Source organism: Furipterus horrens, unplaced genomic scaffold, assembly GCF_987537825.1.
Source record: "Furipterus horrens unplaced genomic scaffold, mFurHor1.1.pri manual_scaffold_6, whole genome shotgun sequence".
Classification (NCBI taxonomy): domain Eukaryota; kingdom Metazoa; phylum Chordata; class Mammalia; order Chiroptera; family Furipteridae; genus Furipterus; species Furipterus horrens.
In genome coordinates this window covers 164,558,114-164,581,519 of record NW_028327176.1, presented here as the reverse complement: position 1 = coordinate 164,581,519, position 23,406 = coordinate 164,558,114, and the positions used below count along the sequence as shown (strand labels likewise).

Genomic DNA, 23,406 nt, shown 5'->3' with positions numbered 1-23,406 from the left:
ATAATGAATTTGTAAAAGATGTCTTGAAAAAGACTTTAGCCTGCGTAGAAATCTAGGCCAGCTTGTCTTATCTTTTAGCCTAAGGATGTTTATAACTAAGGGTTGCATAAGGTGGGAACAATATTTTTATACCATCAGGGTTGAAATGCAAATTGTTGGCTATAACAGAAAACCCTTACTTCATTTCAACCTGTCTCAGAAGGCAAAACCTGACTATAGGCTTTTTGCATTGTATTTTATTCCAAGCATGCATTGTCATTACGATAGAAAATCCAGTTTGAAATATACTGGCTCTCCTTAACTTCCCTCTATTTGTATCTTGTCCAGTTTACTTCTACAGGGGTGGAGGACACACCTTATTAATATTTAATAATTATTCTTTATATATTGCTTTTACTTTTAAAAAATATTCTTAGCAGCTTTACTGAGAAAAAATTCACACGATTCTCCCATTCACAGTGATTTCTAGTATATTTAGTAATATGGTGGTTTCTAGTATGTTTAGAGTAAGTGCAACCATCACCGCAGTCAGTTTTAGAAAATGCTCATTACCCTAAAGAGAAACCCCGTCCCCATTAGCAGTCGGTCTCCATGCCCCTCATTGCCCAGCTCCTGGCAGCTACCATCTCCGTTCTATATAGACTTGTCTGTTCTAGACATTTTATATGAATGAAATCACACAATATGTGGCCTTTTGTGACTGGCTTCTCTCAGCCTGTAATCAAAGTTCATGCATGACTTATCATGTGTCAGAATCTAATTTCTTTTTATGGCTGAGTAGTGTTTCGTTGTGTGGATGTGCCACCTTTTGTTTATCCAACAGTTCCAAATGTTGATGGTTATTTGTTTTTCTGTTGTTGTTGTTGTTGATGATGATTGCAACAGAAGTGCTGCTATGGATATTCATGAATATTATTGCAGCTATAAGTTTCCCTTTCTCCTGGCTAGACACCTGAGTGTGGAATTGCTGGGTTGTGAGGTAACTCTAGGTCTCACCTTTGGGGAGCTCCCTGCTTTCCACAGCGACTGCACCATTTCAGTCCCACCAGTCTTTCTCATGTCCTCGCCAACACTTGTGATTTTCTGACCTTTTGTGTCTTGCCCTATCTTGTGTGTAATGATGTTGAGCATCTTTTCTGCTGTTTATTGGCCATGTCCATCTTCTTTGGAGAAGTATCTTCAGATATTTTGCCCACTTTTTCCTTGGGTTGTTTATCATTTATTAAGTCAAAAGAGATTCAGATATTATAGATTTGCTCTCATTCTTAAAAAATTAACCTTTAAAACAATTTGGAAACAGTTATGACTTTATAAGATTAACACTTTCCTTTAAAGCCTTTTGGCTCCTGCAAATGTTCTTTCAGACCTCACCTGATCACAAAGCAATAGTTAGAATGTCATCATGACATCGCATAGACAGAGTTAATTAACACTTTGGTGACCTTCGTAAAGTCCAGTACCAAATTTCAGCTACATTGTTATTAAAGAAGGAAAAAGTGTTTTCATTCATCATTCATCATTTCTTTAAGTTCGAACTTTGAAATAATGTTTCCTGAAGTTTCTTTAAAGCAAAATATCTAAGCTATCCAAAATTAAATTGTGGGGTATGTTTGACGTTTGAATTTAATATTTGATGCATTGCCTTAATCCATGGTACTCCCAGTGGTCGAGTGATATGTAGTGATTTGTGGTTTTGCTTCATTGTAAATTGTAATTTCCTACACTCTGAGGTGGGTGTGTGGAAATGAGTCTGTACCTAGGATTAGATTATGATTTCTGCTTTGTTATGCCTTTCTCCTTATTCTATCAGCAGGAACTCTGTAGAAGTAAAAAATAAAAAAAAAATTTTTAAAAAGTAGAGCAAGGAAGAAACGCCACAGCCGTATTTCGTGAATTAAATGATGAGCAACAACAGTATGCACTAATTTTAAGATTTGTAGAGGTTGTAGGACCTCAAGAAGGTCAAAGACAAGCTGCACTGTTAGTAGTTAATCAGTTGTCCATTTCTAAATATTTCTCTTTATTGTACTTGTTTACAAGTGCGTTACAGCTTTATTGCCTGGAGACGCATGGTTTTAGTAAGAGAAAACTTGTCATGGTGGATCATAGCCCATCTGTGAAAGTATTTGATCTTTAAAAGGACAGTGGCAGGACCATTCATGCCCTAGTTTTTTTTTTTTCATGTGTTGATTAGGTCCTCCTAAATAAATTATTTATTAAGGCTCTGGGCTTTGAGATCCATTAATATATTTCTATGTATTGTAGTCTCTTGGATTTCTAACTAATTAGGTCACACATTAATCTCTCCTAGAACCACCAAGACCCATTGCTCCGCCCCAGCTGCTGGGTGTTGGACCTACATATTTGCTGATTCAGCTAAACGCCAACTCCATCATTGGCGATGGTCCCATTATCCTGAAAGAAGTGGAGTACCGCATGACGTCAGGGTCCTGGACAGAAACCCATGCAGTCAATGCTCCAACTTATAAATTATGGCATTTGGATCCAGATACTGAATATGAAATCCGTGTTCTACTTACAAGACCTGGTGAAGGTGGGACGGGGCTCCCAGGACCTCCACTAATCACCAGAACCAAATGTGCAGGTAAGACTGAATAGCAAGCCATTCTGCCTAATAACAAATTAGAGCATAAGACACATACTATACGTACAATATTGAACGTTCTCATTATTAGGTGCATGATGTAATCACACTGTTTTAAGAGTTTCAGTGAATTTGGTAAATTGTACCCTCGGCTATGCCATAATTTGACTGTTTTTAGGTGCAGTGTGAATCTTTCTCTATTATTATTCAGCATTATTTTGTATCCATAATTTTTTCTTGTATGGTAATTTTGCTCAACTTGTCTATGTTCATCCCCAAATCTCTGACAGACACAGGTGAAAGTATTAAGAGCAAACCTTGGCAATTCAAGCAAATGCTGAATACCTTTCTAATACATGGAAATTGTCTTCCTTGACCATTGAGGAGACCATATCTAATAACATAAGAAATGTTCTGTAAAGGAACTAGTATAAATGACCCATGGACCTGGACAACATGGGGGTGGAGGGGTTGACTGTGGGAGAAGAGGTGGGCTGGGTGAGGGCAGAGCAGTGGGGGAAAAAGTGGGATGACTGTAATAGAAAAACAGTCAATCAATCAATAAAAATAAATGTTCCTGTGAACCAAGCTTCTGTGAGGCAGCTCTTCTATTCAAGAAATCCAGTTGTTGAAAACTAAGTCAACAGCTCGACAGCTGGCTGTAGAACACACAGAGGCCTGCCTGGAGTTTTTAAGCCTTGTTATTGCCCTCCCCATATCTGAAACATAGCGGTGAATATAATAATATATGGAGAAAACACAAAGTAAGAATAAGAAGTGAAATAAAAAGTAGTGTACAAACATTCATCCTAGTTCCTTTCCTACCGTGTTGTTATAATGGAAGAGATTGTTAGCTATTTATTAAAATCCACTGAAAAGTTTAATCATCTGAGTTATTAAGAGTGCATTTTTAGTGCACTCTTTATTATGTTATTGAAAATAGTTTAGTTGAAAAGACATTTTTTAGAAATGTTCAAACATTATATTGAAACACCTTCAGAGTTAATACATGGATCTATTCATCTTGACCATTTAATCATCTAGGTTTTGAAAAATGAAAATGAAGACTGTAGGGATCTATGAAAATGTAAATGCTTATAAAGTGTCTTTTGTTTCTTGAACATCTGGTTAGCATTTACGATATTTTGGGGCTACTCACCCAGAACGCAGATCAAATATCAAAACAAAACCCATGAAATTACTTTATATGATGTCATCCAAAAGTATTTTTTATTCTGGCTTAATTTTATATATTAATATGTCATATTAATATTGAAAGGGTTTCACAAATAGGAAGTTTATCTGATCAATCATTAGTCTGAGATTTAGACAATAGAGGTTCCACTAACTTGCTGATTGGTGTATGCATTGATCCTATGGTTGAAAAACAGCTTAATTTAGAAGATATTGGTTAAGTCCTGGCTTGTGTGGCTCCGTGGATTGAGTGCTGGCCTGAAAACCAAAATATCTCTGGTTCAGTTTCCAGTCAAGGCACGTACCTGAGTTGCAGGCCAGGTCCCCAGTTGGGGGCATGCAAGAGGCAACTACACATTGATGTTTCTCTCCCTTTCTCCCTCCCTCCTCTTCTCTCTAAAAATAACGAAATAGAATATTTTTTAAAAAAGAGATTGAGTAAGCTTTCATTCCCCAGCCTAAATCACACCATTTGCTTTTCAGATTATCTCTACTGCTGAATTATTTCATTCTAGGTAATGTGACAAATTGTTCTTAATATAGTAGATGAACTTCCAAATGGGGAAACAAGTTCACACCACAGCCTCAACTAGTCAGAGGAATTATTTAGAGAGGAGATAGTTTGGAAGTTGAGAAGTAGCTCATTCTGTCTTCCAAAATTAATATTTAATGCTAACAGCAAATGAACAATAGATTTATTTTACAGAGGATATTGTATACACATTTTCAAGTAAAAATTACTTTTTTCTCCTACATTTAATTTTTCTCCTACAAATTAAAATAATAATATACAAATTAAAATAATTTTGCTATTCCAGGATTCTCCCTTTTGCTTTCCTGTGCCCCAACTGCTCTTTTAAATACCACATCTGTTTTCTTTTTTTTTTTTATTTTCATCAAAATAGACAATTAAAAAATTAACAATGCCATACAATATATTGCTAATAATAATTAATTTTTGTTTAACTTAGGAATTACTTGATATTGTTTATTGGAGTGAGGGCCAGTGGATATTGCAAGTGAATGGAATTTTGTTTTAAAGTTAAGTATGCTGTATTAAGTGGATGGAAACAACATGCTCATAAGCATTAATACATCCTCGTTGAATGCAATTAAAATCCATATTGAACTTCAGTTAAAATGCATATTGAAATGGAATAAAAATATGACTAGAAAGTGTTTTAAGGTACTTTAAGAATAACCTTATCTGGGTGGGAGGGGTTAGAATAAAAATAACATATACTCATCGCTGCTTTCAAATTTATAAATGTCTTGACATTTTGGAATTATATTGGTCTTTCCCCCTAATTTTATGTTTGAGAAACATTTGATTTGTGGCCTTTGCAGCACAGAGTGGTGTCATGCTCACTTGTGGTTCTCATTTCAACTGTAGAAACTTTTTCGATTTTTAAAACTTCCTTTCACATGTGGTAAGTCTTGTTGTCATGTTTATTAATTTATTAATGTCCTCATAAGTTATGTCTGATACAGTTTTTTATGGTAAAAAAGGTGCTTATAGACTAAATTTTTAAGTACATTATAGATTTGAAAGAAACTGGGGCTGCTCTTTTACCAGGAGTGTTTACTAATCTTGCTGTTGTTAGAAAAGGAGGAAAAGTTTATAAAATCATATAGTGTATTAATTATTAAACTATCATTGAAAACTTGAAGTTGGATAGCTTATAGACAATGAATATTGAATATCTAAATACAGAGTCAATATTGATTAAAATTACAGTGTCCATCAGCTTCCCATCTTTAAGATTCGTATAACTTTCACCAAACACAGACTTGACCAGAATTGTCACCAGTCTCAGCCTGGTGTCCTGTAACAGCACAGAACATGACTTATGCTAACTATGATATTATCTAGTATTTAGTACACATTTCAGAAGCTTAAAATCATTGTGTTTTCACATACATAGTAAGCTTTTACCACAAGGGCTGGTATGTAGGGAGTGTTAAATAAAACTTAGTCATTGCTATTGCTCTATAATTAATAATAAAGTGACATTTTTATTTAATAAACATGCATTACTTTAAAATTAAAACTAATTCTTTTGAAAGCAAAAAAAGGAAATTCTTCTTCATCTGGGGAAATGATCCCTTTGAAACTTCTACCATAGTCTTTGGAGCAGTTTCCATCTCAAGCTCTGAATATTGCTTCTAGAACTCATTCCATTTTAATCAGAACTGGGGAAATGCCACACTATATCTATAGTGTTTTACCATTAATATCATGTGATTGAAAAATGTTGATTATTTTAATATACCCTGCATGTTATACCACCAGGAAGCCTTAAAAATAAGTATAAAACCTTATTTCCTGTGTTTGTATTAATATCAATTTTACATGAAATTCTTATTAATAACAAAGGGATGATGATTAATTTTTGCCTCTAAGAAATTCAGATTCTATTCTGGTGTATCACAAGGGAACAATTTTGATATTAAGTACTAATCAAAAAGTACATTAGTTATAATTTCATGTTAAATATTCCATTTTAATGTATTTAAGCCATTGAAATTTTATTACTTGCAGAAATTTGTCTATAAATTATTTTAAAGCAAGTTAAATAAATGGTTTTATTTTTGTGCATCAATGAAGAAATTTTGAATTAAACATGCAGTGTAGATTTTCATACTTAAGTATTGATTAATACTGCTTTATAATTAGCATATGAGGTGCATTTATCATGATATTTTATTTTCACACCAATCCTGTGAATTAGGTATATTATTATGCCAATTGTGTAGTTTGTGAACCTAAGACTCAGGAAAAACAAAACAAGACATCTAATAATAGACAGCTCGTCAGCTATGGCTCAAATGCAATTTCTGAAAATGTGGTTTTACTTAAAAAGCCTGAATTCTTTTTCCCCTCTTTTTGTAACCATACTTTTATTCAAAGCGTAATTTCTTAACCCTGTTTCACACTCAATCAAGTATATGCTGTGTGTTAAATATTTTAAAGTTAAAGAAGCGTTGTTCAAGTCTTTTAATTTATCTGAAAATATCCTACCTAGTTGCCAAAGCTTTTTGTTGTTGTTTTCTTTTCTTTTCCTTCTGAAGTATATTAAAATCATCGGGTGAGTGAAATCACCTGCTTCAGGGTTTCTCAAGTTAGGAGAGGTGGTAATTACCGTCTCCGGTGGCTGCAGCAACCTGTGCTTGCCTCCTGCTTCTCTGTGCTCCTGAGGGGTTGTTTCTCTGTGTGTGTACAGCCTCACCCATGTTTGTGTTCACATAATGCTTCTTCAGGCATTTTATAATTTTTTTAAAAAGCATAAATGTGAGGTTGTCTAAAATGAGAGGTAATTCAAAAACTTCAGTGAACAATCAAAGAAAGTATGTTCTTTTTTTTTTTTTTCCCCCGTGTGTCTGCTTCCCCTAGGTATACCATCTGGTATTGAAGCTAAGAAAATACAGTTTCTCTTTCTCTTATTAAATGGAAATAAAATATGCCATCCCCGGAAATTGTCTGCATCGCATACTTTGGCAATTGCATGTCAAAATTGCTCTTTTAAATTGCCTTCTCCTTCTGGGTAACCCATTGTGGCCCTACTTTATGATTAACTGACATTTTAGCAGCATCTCCCTCATAGGGAAGGTCAAGAGTTCAGGGTGTCCAGAATGTAATATATTTATAGAGTTGCAAAAACTACTTTCTGCTCTTATATTGAAGTTCAGTGCTCTTGGCAATTTTCAGTGAAACAGGTAGATCTATGAAGCAATGAAAGGGAGAGTGTCTTACTTTACGTGTAAACATTTACAAAAAATACATTTTTTTCTCTCCCAAATTCAAAATGGAAGGAAAAACAAAACAGAACTCACTCATGTATCAGAAGCCAAATGGTGAGGAATTAAATTTTGGTCTTATGGCAACAACTTCATCAGCAAAATGGAACCATATATTGATTTTTATGTGGTCCAAGACAGTTATCAATCACAAAGACTAGGTGTCATAGAAACTTAGCCTCGAGGTTAAAACAACTTTTGTGGGAATTGGTATGGTTTACCAGTGTGAGGAGAGCATCTCTGTTTTAAATTGAAGGCTTATATCAATACTTGTTTTAAAACTTTTTGAAATGTATTAATTTCTTATGTATGAGCTTCGTGTGGCTTCTTTATTGTTTCTGGGCAGGAATTTCAGAAGACATTGCTATTATTTTGAAATTGAAAATAACAAATATAAAAAGCTCTAAGAAAAGTAATGATAAGCAGTTTTTCTATTTTCTTAAAAATCTAAAATAAGTAAAATTCTTTAAATTTTTTTTTTGTGGGTAATAACCTAGTTTTGTTTTTCTGATTCTATCAAGAATATTTCAGTTTGAAAGACATATATTTATTCAGAAAAAAAAAACATTTATTGTCTTCTTTCTTTGTTAACAGGACTGGATTAAGTGCTAGGTCTTCAAAGTTATACAAGCAATGCTTGCCACTTAGGTCCCTAGTGATCACCAGAGACAGACATGTAAACAAAGAGTAAAAGTGTGTGACAGAAATTTAAAAGAAGAAGCTGTTCTTTAAGGGAGTGTGTTAGATAAGCTGTGCCCAGGAAAGAATGGCTTAGAAGCTGTATCTTAAAAATTAACGGCAAGTTTTTAAGGCAGGAAAGTACAGAAAATAGACAGAGGGAACCACATGTTTAGCCCGGTAGTAAACATCACTGATGATTTGGTTCTGAAACAGATGGAGCGTTCACTGGCTATCTCTGCGCTGTGGCAGGGCTGAGGCTGCAGATGGAATGTGGCCAGGTCTAACATGCTCTGGGGCTGCTATTCTGTTGTTTTTAAGAAATAGACTAACATGACTAGATTTGCATGTTTTTTAAAAATCTGATTTCTGTGGACAATGAGAGTTAAGGAAAGACTGGAAGCAGAGAGACTATGAAAACGTGCTTAGAATATTTTAAAAAGTATTTTATCATCTTCTCTATAGCCTTTCTCATTTTCTTTCTTTTTTTTTTTAAATAATTTATTTGTTTATTTATTTTTTAGAGAGAAGGGAAAGGAGAAAGAGCGGGAGAGAAACATCACTGTGTGGTTGCCTCTTACTTGCACCCCCTACTGGGGACCTGACGTGCAACCTAGTCATGTGCCCTAACTGGGAATCAAACCAGTGACACTTGGCTCGCAGGCCAACACTCAATCCACTGAGCCACAGCAGCCAGGGCTTAGCCTTTCTCATTTTCAATCAGAAACAGGAAATTTGTAAAGTCTTGGAAAATATTGTCATTCCTAATTAACAAGACACTGTCCTATCACTAAAGGATTTTAAAGACATTTGATAGGTGATCTAACTTCATTGTTTGATTTACTTCTCTTTTGAAAATGTGTGTTTCCCAATGCCATTAACAAATATGCAAAACTCATGATATGACACATTTTTTAGAGGAGAAAAATTAGGAAAGATTGCAGAGAAATTCAAGAGCTACTGTGTATTTGATGAGATACATATTTATTTATTTCATAAATCTTATTGAGTGTCAAAGTTGCATACTTGTATACTTTGCCACACTTAGGAAGCAGAATACAACATTAATAACACAAGATTTCCACTCTTCGGTAACTGACACTCTAGTGTTAGAACTGTAATAACTGCAAAAACATAATAAGTGATATAATAAAGATATAAATAAAGTACTTTGGAAATCCAGGGGAGAGAATAATTTCTGACCAAAACTTAATTTTCTCAAGTGATATGTTTGAATACAATATTAACCTTTGTTTTCTGAACAGACTAGGTTAACACTTTTCTGAACAGAGCTGGGTAACACCGTAGCTTCATTGCTAATTCCTGAACTGTGAAATAATGCAGAAAACAACATTTAGCCAGTTGCCACCATAAGAATGATTTACCTTCTTTCTTTCCTTTCTAACAACACTTAGGGAAACTATATGCCAGATGGTGTTATTAAGTGAAAAATATAATTCATATTTTAATTTAAATCATTAAAATAATTTGGTTTATTTGAATTCTCTGGGGCCTGTGGATAATAGAAATGTTATTTTAAATTGCATAGAGCATATATATTCTAAATTTCCATTGGGTAAGGGGAGATACATTTATAATGTAATCAACTTCTATTAATTGTACTGATGGCCTATCATGCTAGGATCTCCCAGGATAAGACTCATGAAAATTGAACAAATATGAAAATCATCTTTCCATCTAACTTGTTTGTCTTTTACCTCTGGCATGGGATGTATAGTTAATCATATATACAATTGATGAAACATTTCCTTACGAGGAACATCTTTCGTAACTGTGTAATTAACTTTACTGAGTAGAGTTGGGTTGCTTTGAGCTTAAAATTGTCTTCTAACTTACTTTGTTGCTAGAAAGCATTTGGTAACCAGTAAAAACAACACTTTTATTTATTCGTAGTACTTTACTACACGCTGAGTCTGTTAACAACATCATTAAGTACTCTTTTTATTGGCTTCATTTATTTTTATTGAATTTTGCATAGTATAATAAAGCTGACAGGTGGAAATGATTTGAATAACAACATCAGTTCCATTAAATGCCTTGGATTTTCCCTCTGGTCCTAGGTCTTTTTTTTTTTTTTTACATCAGGAAGTAGAAATAAAAATAAAATGATTTTTAATAATATCTTAAATGATAATAGCACAAGAGTGTCTGAAGAAGGAAATGACCTAGATAGAATTAAAAAGCTGTGGATCCAGATGTTGAACACTAAGGGATACATTAAACATGAAGATGAGTTCAAGAGACTGAACCTGTGAGTATCTGACCTCCTTGATGGTGTCATTGTGCCTATACTGGTGCATGGACTGGTCCTTAATATTTTCCCTTTTTACCCAGAGGTTCTACCCCTGTCATCAGTTGTCACCCCCTGCTTTTTTCCTCCTTACTTAAATTATAATTTATTTTATTTGCTTCAGAATAAGAAGAAAAATCCTTATTGAGATCCTGGCAAAAAAATAATGTTGTCAGATTTTCTTGGACTGGAGTATAGATTCCTCATTATTCTTGAACTCTCTTACCAGATCCATTTGAGTTATAATCAGCATTTTTGGAGAATGCTCGTCACTCTGTACAGTTTCTTGAGTGGAAAAAAAAGATATAAAGATGTATCTTATTTTCATTACTTAACTTGACTCTTACCTAAATTTGAAGATTGAACCATCATTTTAGAGTCTCATTTTCTGGTCTTCACTGTCTTTCTACAAGATATAGCCGTATTAGCGCTCACAAATGCAGTAGGGATGATTTTCTGTTTTTCTTCTCCACCAACCTGTATGTAAACTGCAGAGAGAATAAAGAAACGTATTCTAAGGCAAAGATATTGAGTAAGTTAAAATCTTGTTTGTTCTAACTTTTATTAAACTTTGTAATATCCATAAAAATGTGAAAAGGGCAGAAATTCATGCCTTTTGTGACACCCCCAAAGCAAGATCTGTGCAAATTTGGCTGTCACTACATATGACATGACCTAAAAATCATTGAGTGGCGTCCATTTTAATTGTCTCAGACATATCATCTGGGTGACATTTGAGTTTAATTAAATAGCTAACCTTTCATTTTCTGGCTTTGTTGTTATTTCTTACCCCTACATGGTCTTTCACAATAAAGCAATAATATACAATCAGAAAAAAAGTTCATCTTTATTTGTTACTTTATTTTTAATCTGGTACTGTATTTTGTCAACATTACATGCACCACTCAAAATATACAAACATATTTTTGTTCTAATGTTACATGTGAATCTATAATACTTTATTGTTAAAACAAGATTTATTTTACATATGTGTAAAAATAAATATACATAGCTTCTTTTTAACAGTAATTATAGAAGGAAATGGAATAATTTCTGTTCTAATTTTTAGCTATTTCTATAAATAAAGAGCACCTAACATGGTTGCTCGTGATTCAGAGTAATGTTTAATGGAAATCATAATACATTGCTTTGCTTGCTAGAAGTGTTTTCTTCTCTAAGATAGACTTTACACATGAATAAAGAAATGATTACCTAGTTTTAAAATATAAATGGCAGTGATCTTTGCTTGTTATACTGCGTTGATTTTAACTTCTTTTTTGCCATCCAGTAAATTATTACAGTATAGAATATTTAGGAGCATGTTTTAAAGTTTTAATTTCTCCTGTACTAAACAATGTTACTTCAAGCTTTTCTTCATTTTATGACATTTATGTAATGGCATTTTAAAGCACAATGATTTGGGAAAAACCTAACATAACTTAAAAACAAATTGGTATATTGATGAATTTGTGATTTTTGAATAAGTATATTAAAGTTCTCTCTAGTATTTTAAGAATTGCAAAATGAAGATAATAATAGCTGTTCTCTCACCAGGAGATGAACCCCTTCATTTGCCTTCATAAAACAATATGCTGTCGAGAATAAGCTTTCTTGTTTTTAAACAAAAGCAACCTATTCATATCAGATTGGCTCTCTAATTGGTTGGGCCATTGGTCCTGTTTTCCTTAATTATTTAATCAATGAAGTTTGAATTCTTAGCAGGTTCTAAAGTGGTGGAGAGAAGATAACATTGTTCTCATTTATCTTGTTTTTAAAAGTAAAATTAACAGGTAACTAACATGTAGATCCCCTTCTAACAAGTGACAAAATGTTTAAACTGAATCATCATTCTATTTAATTTACTTAAATAATTTTTGCACCTTATTTCCACCACACATAAGATATATCAATAGAATACAAAATGCTGCTTGATTTTCAAAGCATTAGGTAGAAAACTTTGTCTCAATCCTCCTCTTCCAGCTGACCCAGATAATCCTTTTAACTTCTGCCTCTCCTTTACTCTGGTTTACTATCCACAGAGGGAAAAGGCATTTTTTAAGGCTATGTTCCATCAGTAAACTAGTTACTTTGGGAAAAAAAGTCAGCTCTTTGGATTAAACTAATAGTTGATATTTCAGCTTAATTAAAACAAGTTGGGTTTTCTTTTAAAAGTTTGTGTTCAATTTTAGCAATTTGGATACCAACTTAAAATTATGTTACTGAGGAATACTAAAAGGTAGAATCACTGTTTCAGAGTTCCCTTTTATGTCTCTCCATCCCTCCTCTGGTGAATTCTGCATCCTTTAAATGTGTGTGCATTGTGCTCTCTCAAACAATAATCTTTGCTCCACTTAGGATAAGAAAATGTGCCAGGGCTGCACTAACCCCTAAAATAGAGGTCCCTTGCTTGAAGTCCCCTATTTTATAAACAGCTCATTAGGATTCATACACCTGAGTCATTTTTAATAAATTATACATAAGAAACTTTACACCAAATTTTGCCAATTGAATTTTTTTAAAGGCACTTATTATGCTAAATGTTTATACAACTATTGCCATCATTGTCAGTGCACTATTATTTTTCTCAGTGCCTGTGGTTTGTTTCTTTAAAAAGTTGTAAAAAGAAGATATATACAATATTACATTCTGCTTATTGTACTTTCCATCATATTTTCTCATTTTCTGTGTTTCTACAGGATATTCTAACAGTCATCTTTAATGATTGCTTAATATACTACTGGACATATGTAGCACTAGAGTATATTTAACTATTCTATTACTAAAAGTTTGGACTGCCTCCAATAATTGGCTATTTTAAATGTTTCAGTGAGCATTATGAGTATATTATTTTTTTGTACATGGCTGAAAATTTCTTGACACATAATATTCCATTGCTGTCTCTTACTGCCATCAGCAAAGGCATGCATGAAGTCATGTAGTTTTAGTGTAAGAAAGTAGTTCATAATTAAGTCCAACCCCTTCACTTATCACCATTCTGGGTGCTTGGGGTGAAATAATTTGATCAATATCAAACAACTTATTGATGAGAAAATCAAGATTCTCATTCATACTACATTTTCCTATTTTCATTTACATGAGTATCTTCTATATGTGAAATGCTGCCTCAGTGCTGGGTATTCTAACATGAAGACTGTGCTCTGCAGCCACTCACTGTCTAGAGAACCATTGTCATAGTAGTTCCCATATATCAGGTACTTACTTTGTGCCAGTCACTAGCTCTTAGCTTCGAATTCAGGTTGCCTGAGTGCATTTTTATGCTGAGCTTCCTAAAGAGGTTAGAAGAGGGGCAGGTAGGTAAATAACTAGACCAATAAGTGTTGTAATAGATTGTGCTTTTCAGCTCTAGGGGAGCACAGAAGGGCCTTGAAGTATGATAATTTCATCAAGCAGCAGGTCATGCGCATTAGTGGTGAAGAATTAAGGTTCATGAGTCAGTAAAATCATACTACTGGGCAAGTAACCTATGGGGCAAGTAACATACTCTCATACTTACTAGTGGGCAAGTAATAGAATCTCTAATGTTTCATATTGTCATCTGTAAAAGAATGATGAATAATTGAACCTCTGCCCAATATGGTGTTTGTGAAATAATTCATGATGTGCTAAAGCTGAGAATTAATTATTAAATTGTCAGGAATTTGTCAGTTGGTTGTTACATTATTATTAAAAAGTAAACATACAGACAATATCAGTTATATTTTAAACAAAAGTAATAAGTACTCAAAACTTTTTTATTATTTCAATAGATTGCACCATTACCTATTTCTTGAGGGCATTTATGTCTTTTATCTGTATGTTGAAGATACTGTATAATAATAAACTAATGTTCATCTCTTCTAATTCTGTTTTGGGATTATTATAGCATGGAAATTGGTAAATGCTGCAGATCAGGGCTTTTCCTTCACCTCACCACCTTCTCTGTTTTTTTTTTTGAGAATCAAGGGCATTCTAGAAGTGTTAAACATTTCTTGCATGTCATTAGAGATAATGCATGCAAAATGCTTACTTAGAACATAAGCCTACAACTGATAATAGCTATTACTACATTGCAAATTGTTTCATTAAAAAGAAATTCTTCTGGTATTTTAAAAATTACTAAAATGAATAAAATCTAAAAGAACAATGCTATGAACCATCCATAAGTCTACCTTTATAATTTTACCTTTTGCTATATATTACATACCTATTCACCTTTTTATTCATCCATCAGTTCATGTTAATTTTTTATATAATACATTAGAATATTTTGTTCAACAGAGTGAATTTTAAAGAATAATTAGTTTGAATTGTTTTTATTAAAATGTTTAGAATGATTTGTTTTTAGAAGTGATTCTCTAGTCGTAGTTTAGGAAAAGGATTGAAAGATTTCAGGGAGATTAGAAGGCGGCGACATCAGTCTGAGCAAAAATTGATCAGAGTTTGAACTGAAGCAATGGAGATAAGAATTCCAACGAGGTGGCAGCATTGAAAGAGATTTGAGTGGTACAGTCAATAGAATTTTGTGACACACACTGCAAGTGAATTCTGGCTTAGAATATTGAGGTATAGTGACAGGTTTTAAGTTGAAAGAGTACAACATTGGGGAAAGCATTAGAAAGGAAGTAGCTATGTTTAATTTTAGAAACGAGATATTTGGTAAGCAGCTGTATTTATAGGTCTTTACAGCTCAACAGAGAGTGCAGAGGACAGATTATACAGATTTGGGTGTCATCACCATGTCATTCATGTTGTCGGAGTCAGGGGTATGCTGTTTTTTGAATTAGAAATTTCAGTAAATTTTATTCAACAATATTTAAAATACCATTCTCTTTTTTTCCTGGAGGGGGTGGAATTACACTGTACATATTAGTATCTTATTGCATGAACTATACAGATTATTGAAACTGTTAATATTTTTACAAAGAAACAACTTTATATAATGGCTGTTTTATACTTACAAATGCATTCAACATGTTCAGTATATGCTTTATAAAAACTGATTGGTTTGTCGAATTGTGACATCTATTTGTGCATCTTAAATATTCCCCATAATTGTCAGGCAACAACACAGAGCCAAGGGCAGCTTCAAAATGTGGTTTAGTGTTGGTTTTCTCCAGCTGATCTTAGGTGAACTTGCAGGCAGGCTAATGATGTAGGATGCACTTCTATCTTTATTTCAGCACTGTCCTCTGACCTCCCATTGTACCTCACCTCAAAGATTCATGATGCTCTTCTGCGGAATGGGCGCCCAACAGGTATCTCCACACCACAACAGGAGAAGATCATGGTCATGTGTTTGTGGGATTAACAGCAGGGCTGGTGTGCTCATTCTTTGAGATGAAAGCATGAGGTAGTGCTGTACCAATATCTTACTAGAACTTTGAAGTAAAAAAAGTCATTTTTCAATTTTGTATTAAGTTCTACACTTGAGTACAAATAATTAGTTTGGTTCTTTGCACCTTCAAATCAGAAGCCTTCATAGAACAAACTTAAATATGTAGACTTTCCAAGGATATTCACCAAAGCAGAGGATAAAAAGCGCCTGTGTATTTAACTGAAGAGAAGACAATAAGTACTTGCACTCGGTCAGATTTTGGTGAATGTTCTTATAAACTAAAAAGTAGGTCAGCAAGACTGAGTTTGTATGATAAAATATCAGTACTAATATTATTTTAAGGAAATGATCTACGACTAACTTACTAAAACAAAAACAGAATTTTTAGTGATCCATTCTTTCAACTGTTCCTTAGTCTTTAAGTATAATGCAAATTAAATGGGCTAGGCTACTTAGATTTCTACTTTTTTAGCTGATAACTTTTTTCTCTCAGTTAACAATATTTTTATGATTATAATTTTGTAAATAATCAGGAAGCTTTTTAAAAATTTGTGCTTAGTGTGATCAGTTATTTAGTTGTTTCCAATTTCATTGAAAAGATGGTCAAACTGCATTCTCAAAGTAGTTGATAAATTCCTTTATTATTTTTAACAAGATGAGTTAGTATCCCCTCGTATTTTGAGGCTCTGAGAGAAAGTGTCAGATTTGGGAATCTGCTAAGAACCTGGAAATATGTTTTGACACAAACATGTGTATATATGTATGTATGTGTGTGTATATATACATACATACATACATATTTATAACAATAAAGTTAAAATTGGTAATGTTACTGTTATCTTGAATTTAAAATCCAAAATTTATCTGAGGAAGAAATTCTGTTAGAGTTAGAAAATTCTTTTAAAAATATGAGGGTATAATTATAGCCCTTTAATATACTCTTCAAAAAAAAGTTTGAATACAGTAGTAGAGAAATAAATATGTTCCTGTGCATAAATAGAACAGTAGAACAGAGTTTCTATATTACAAACAGTACATAATACTTAAATTTTCATGGGACTAAGTAAAGCATTTATTATTTTGTGGTTTTTAGCAAGAAACAGTATATATATATATCTTCAGTTAAAAATATATTATCAGCTTGGACAGGTGATATTTAAGGAATTTGGAATAAGAAATCATTTGGCAGTGTAACAAGGCATATTACAAGTGCCTACCTTGAAAGTAAAAGAAGGGATAGACATTTTCCATTACTACCTACTGTTAAGGTGCTTGCATTATCCCCTAAACACACCTGGTGCTCGGGGCAATAATCATGCCCTGTCTTTTTTTTTTTTTTTTTTTTTTTAATGTACTAATATGAAAGTGCAACTCAATTTTTTTTGACAAATACTGCATCATTTCTGACTAGGCAAATTTTTGTCACTCAACCCCAGTTGATGTATAAGTAGGTCGTGGCACACTGGCTGAAGTGACTTTGGATTAACCGTATTGAGGAAAGTAAAATTTTACCTTAAGTGTTAATCTTTCTTCCACCCCACCCTCCCCTCCTTATGCCCTGAGTTCAGATTCACCCTACTTTCTTGTTTCTTTATAAGCTGTATCATTATACCCAGCGAAGATAGTTTCCTTAGGAATGTGTAGTTTGCCCTTTGTCTCATGATTTTCTCAATAGTGTGTGCATATGCCCATGCACAGCAGTGCACAAGTATGCAATTTAAAATGGTTTGCTCTCTTATGGGGGCTCTTTTTCTAAAAAAATAAAAAAAGAAAGAATAGAGAAAGAAAGGAAGGAAGAAAAAGAAAGGACGGAAGAAAGAGAAAGAAAGAAGGAAGGAAGGAAGGAAGGAAGGAAGGAAGAAAGAAAGAGAAAGAAAGAAAAAGAAAGAAAGAAAGAAAGAAAGAAAGAAAGAAAGAAAGAAAGAAAGAAAGAAGGAAGGAAGAAAAAGAGAAAGAAAGAAAGGAAAAAAGGAAGGAAGGAAGAGAAGGAAGGAAGGAAGAAAAAGAAAGAAAGAAAGAAAGGAAGGAAGAAAGAAAGAACTATTACAGTTTTTACAACCCAAGACCTGCGGTTTTCAAACTTCTTCATCTCATGGCACACATAAGCTAATTACTAAAATTCTCCAACACACCAAAAAAATGTTTTTTCCCTATCTGCCAATATCATTCACACTGAATGGCTGTTGTGCTGGCTTGTTGTCATTTTTCTTATTTTTAATTTGACACTCTAAGGGAAAAGAGTTCAGTGCCCCTGACTAAATATTCAGGTACTGCATGTTTTAAAAATTCTTGTGGCATACCCGTTGAAAATCTCTGCCCTGGACTCTTTAAAGTCATTCACAATCTGTGTGAAATATGAACATTTTGCCTTTGATTTTATACTTTTATAGTTAGAATTTTATTCTCCTAAAATATGCTTTGCAATCAAGCATGGCTTGAAAGTAGTTGTTTTATTTTTCTCCTTCTCTAGTTGTTCCATCTCTCTCTCTCACGAATGGAAATGAAAGGTTTATCACATTATTACTTTAAAAGATGATTCATGTATTCTCAGTGCTAATTCCCAAAGTGGAACTCCAAAGAGGTCATTTCTTTGGTAACTTAGTATGTCATATAAGATCTGTTTGTACTTTAAATAAAATTATTGACTTAGGCAATATTATCTTTAAAAAATGCAGACTAAAATTAATAGTTTTTCTCACTTCCCAAGAAAGATTTAAAGAAATTGCCCATGTCTTCAGTCTCTCTATCATCCTCTCCCAGTAGATTAGATTCTGCTGAGTAAAAGCATAGAAAGAGTTCTAGAAATTGATATAGATATTATAGATATGGTTACCTATAAATTAAGTGTGGACTTATCTAATGAAGATGTCTGTCTGTCTTCCCACTCACTCACTTTTCTGTGATCTGCAAGGGAGTTTCACCCTCCCCAGATAAACTCAAGCTCCCACAGGCCACCCTTACGAGCAGCCTTGGTCTACTGTGTAGTATTTGTGCATGAACTTTCTAATTATTTTAACTTAGTGTTATTTAAAATCAAAATTGTAATTATGATTTTTAAAATGATACTTCAAGAAATCTATCTTGCTAGTTAAAAAATTTGTCTTAGTAAATAAATTTTGAATAACAAAGTAATTAAAACAAAACCTACTATAGCTTAAAAATATTCATTCACTAGGATTTCAGCAATGATTTGTCCCTGTTAATTTATTTTTGTGTTTCAAATTCTTTTCTCCTATGTATATTGTTCTGTAAATGTACAGAATTGTTATAAAAATGTTTATATTTATTACCTCAATGGCAATATTACTCTTAAAATAATGCATACAAAAACATGCATTTTATAAAATTAACATGACATATAGTTTTAGAACTTGGAAACTACATGTTCAACATAAGGAAATGATCTTACAAATTATGCAATATCTGTATTAAATGATGGATAGCCATTTAAATTATACGTAAAGTTTTAATTTGAATATAAGATAATGTTAAGCAAGAAAATCTAGGTATGATGAATAATTAATATCAGGTAATATTTTATAGGTAGTTTTCTTATTTCCTAACATTATTTAAAGTATTCATTTATGTAATTAAATATTTATTATAGAAGAAAATTTACCAAAAGCAAAGCTGAAAGAGGAGACTAATCTTTAGCTAAGAACACAAATTTAATTAGTTCATGTCATATTCAACTTTCTGACTTTGGTTTCCAAATCTTTAAAGTTAGGGTGAATGATAATATTAAAAACTGTCTATTTAAGGACTAAATATCCCAATGATATGGCAAGTTAACATTGTAAACTTAGTTCAGGATACACATGCACACATATTCCTGTGAATAGGTATAACTGAGCATTTCATATAGTCATATAGTTTAACCCACCCAATTAATTTAGGCTTAGGCTGTTTTTATTTGAGGCAAAATCTTTTTTTTTTTCCTTTTCAGTCAAAATGAAGGAAAGGGGGAGGGAGAGTAAGGGGGGTAAGTAAGAGAAGGGTCTAGTCAAGGAACCTATTATAAATGACCCATGGATGTGAACAATGGGGTGGAGATTGACTGTGGGAAAAGGGGTCAGTGGGGTGGGGGTAAAAAATGGGGGAAAAGGTGGGACAACTGTAATAGAAAAACAATAAATATATAAATAAAAACACAGGAAAGAATGAATTTGAACTGCTACAGATTGGGAAATGTCACAAGATTTACTACGAACGTTGTGCTTGTGTGAGAACACGTTTTCTGGCACTCACAGATCATTCAGCACCGTTTTCATTCCAGCAACTTAATCTGGAAGGGATTTCAACTTCTGAGTGCCATTTTCACTCTTCAGGGGTAAAACATATCACTTTGCTTTGATTTCAAAATGTTGTTTTAAATTAGACTCTTAAAATTTTCAAAACAAAATATTTGGCCCTGAGCTACAAGTTAATTAGTTCTTTTTCATAAATATAGGTTGTTAGTGACAGTAGCTGCATTGACAAGTTTTTATTTAGTACTTAATTTTATAAAATGCTAGGCCAGGTGCAGTGAGAAGAATAAAGTCCTAACTTGAATTTAGGGGAAAGCATATAATATTTTAATAGTGAATTAATAAGTATATCCTATCATAAGAATCAAATTTATGAAATGTTCATCCTACTTTTAAATTTTCACCTACTAGAATATTTAGCAATAGAGAATCTTACTATAGTTGGGCTTCTTGGTAATTTAACGTTTCTGAAAATTATATAGGAATACATTTGTATAGAAAATTTTGTTAAAACCCATTAACCTTTGGATGGTAACTATGTAATGTAAAATATAATTTAACTCTGTTGGGGACAGAAGACTAGTATGAATAACAAAGTCAATGTCAAAATGTCTCAGACGAAAAAGACACTGGAATAACAAATAGGAAACTAATTTGTTCAATTTAGAAGTGAATCATCACTGTCTTTTTCATGTCAGATAGTAATGTAATAAACTTTTAAAATCTTCTGGTATAAGTTTTAGTTTAAATTTGTATGTTTAAGATTTATTTCGTTTGTCATAGAGTGCTTGCTGGCAAAAAGTATGTTAATATAATATTTACTATTAAAATTAGATTATTTTTTCTTGTGTAACTATATTTATGTGCCATTTTGCTTTTCTCACCAACCAAGTCGTAATAATTTTGTGTTTTGTTTCTTTGTATATATTTATGTATAGGGTATAGAACTGGCTATGTCTCAGTTAAGACATTGAACTGATCCCCAAAATGGTTTTGTTCTCATTGTTGATTAATTTTGGAGAAATTGAATGTTTTGTCCTGAGTGGTTATATTTTATTCCTAGTTGTTTCCTGATGATACGGATAACCCAAGTGAATTTAAGTAGTAGAAAACATAACACCCATGTTAATTTAATAGGATATAAAACATTGAAGTCTATTATATTATTTATATATTTATATAAGAATGTGTTATTTACCACCTTGTTAATTTCAATAATAATTTGAGATTGTTTATTAGAACATACAAGATTGAATAGAAGACTATTAAGTTGATAAGTACCTTGGGGAAGAAAAGGGACACTAAGGGGAAAAGTAGATACATTCTGGTGGTTATGAGAGTCGGCAAGCATTATGTCATAGATTCTGGTGTTATTAGAGGAGGCCATAGATTTGGTTTTGAGTTTCTTGGTAGTAAAAGCAAAATCTGCATCAATTGACAACTATGATGTTCATTATAATTATAGTTTATAATCAAGAGAATGATCAATTACTATAGCATTGTAAGGACTGTGCTCAGTATTTGACACTTGATTTTGTTATTTATTATTGCAGTCAACTTGCAGAGTGATAATGTTGTTATATTTTCCATGTGAAGAAAATGAATCTCAGAAAATTTAAGTGTTTTGTCCAAGGGCACCCAATTATTAAGAAATGCAACAGAAAAAGTAAACTGCCTTCATGGGCACTAAAAATAGTTAAATGTGAACCTTATTTTTAAAATATTTACATACATAAAGTAATAAAAGTGCAGATCCAAAACATACACAAAGATAGGAAGGTCAAATAACTGAAATTTTCATAACTAATAATGAGATAATTTTTTAAATTTCTTACACTGCCTTCGCTAAGACCAACTTTCAAAAATCTCTGCCTTGTTAAATCAGTAATAAAGTTTATTATAAATTCATATGGCAATATAAATGAATATTTAAGCATTTATTAAAAATTAATGCAGGTAAAACCTAAACTACTGTCTCTGTAAAAGTTTATATAAGGAAGAATTGTAGTTCAATAATTAGGTTAAAGTTGATAGAAAAGTAAAGCATATATATAAAAGTATTTTAAACTACTTCAAATAGCATTGGATATTTAGCAAAACTCTGCATGGCAGAAGAATTTCTAGACTAAGATTTCAGTTATAGAGAGTATTTTTTCCAGATCTTGATAAGGACAAAGTTACTAAAGTTTTAATCATCCAAATCTTCCTATTGGCTTAAATATTACCTGTTCATAGGAGACACAGCTTTTAGAAACTCAGTTTGCTTGTAGCTTCAGAACAAAATAATCTAGTAGCAACAAAGAGAGGAGGGTTAGTAGTTGGGTAAAATACTTTGCAAAATGTTTTTCGTATGCACTAGATACAAACAATAATAATTTTTATATAATAATAAAATAGGAAATAATAGAAAAAAAAGGTATAACTGAAATAATGACTGTTGGCTAGGCAAAATTTTCCCACCATAAGCGTTTCTTCCTTTCTTTTTAAAATTTCTTTGGTTTCTTCCTTCATTTAAGTTCTTTAATGCAATGTACCAATAGGTCCTGGGTACTTCCCTACAATTCTAAACATTATGTTGCACATGTAGAATTGATAGGATATGTATATATATCTCTCTCCATGCAAACATATGTAGAATTACTTATATGATATTTTTTATGAAAGAGTGTTATGTTCTTTATAAAGTGGGAAAACTAGTCAGTAAACTCAGATGTATTTTAAATGCATGAGTTATGAATATGGATTATTAAAAATTAAAATAATAAATATTAATGGATCAAATGACTATATTTTGAAATTTATTCTAGATGTTTTGCTATCGATTACTTCTTATTAATTGGTAGCAAGCCAGAATAATACATTGGTATTAACAATGTATTAGAAACATTGTTATTTCACTTTGTGATGTTATACAAGTATAACATTTATCTTCCATTTAATAGCCTTAATACTCACCTTTCTCTCATCCTAAGTCCACATTTAAGTTCTTATAATTAGTATTTTACAAGGATTTATCTAACACTGTATTCTTTATTTGATATATTCCTTTTGACTGGATTTTTCTAGTAGATGATTAAAAGAATGTAGTGTTTTCAAGATATTGTAAGTGTATTAAACATATAAACAAATATATCAAATAATCTTTTCTCTCAGTTTTAGGCTTTGATATTTATCCTTTGAAACATATGAATCAAGCTGACTAGTTCATGGCTGAAAAATTGTCCCACTTGTCATTTAG

The 23,406-nt window shown here is 32.4% G+C and overlaps 1 protein-coding gene across 2 annotated transcripts in view; it reads left to right on the top strand.

Moving 5' to 3' along the window:
* The window catches only part of PTPRK (protein tyrosine phosphatase receptor type K), a 495,428-nt gene that overhangs the window by 309,343 nt on the left and 162,679 nt on the right, over positions 1–23,406 (top strand). For both annotated transcript variants that reach the window (XM_090279830.1, XM_090279829.1), the window contains exon 7: positions 2,312–2,605. In XM_090279830.1, the coding sequence (XP_090135956.1) occupies positions 2,312–2,605 (294 nt within the window). The remainder of the gene's footprint in view (positions 1–2,311; positions 2,606–23,406) is intronic.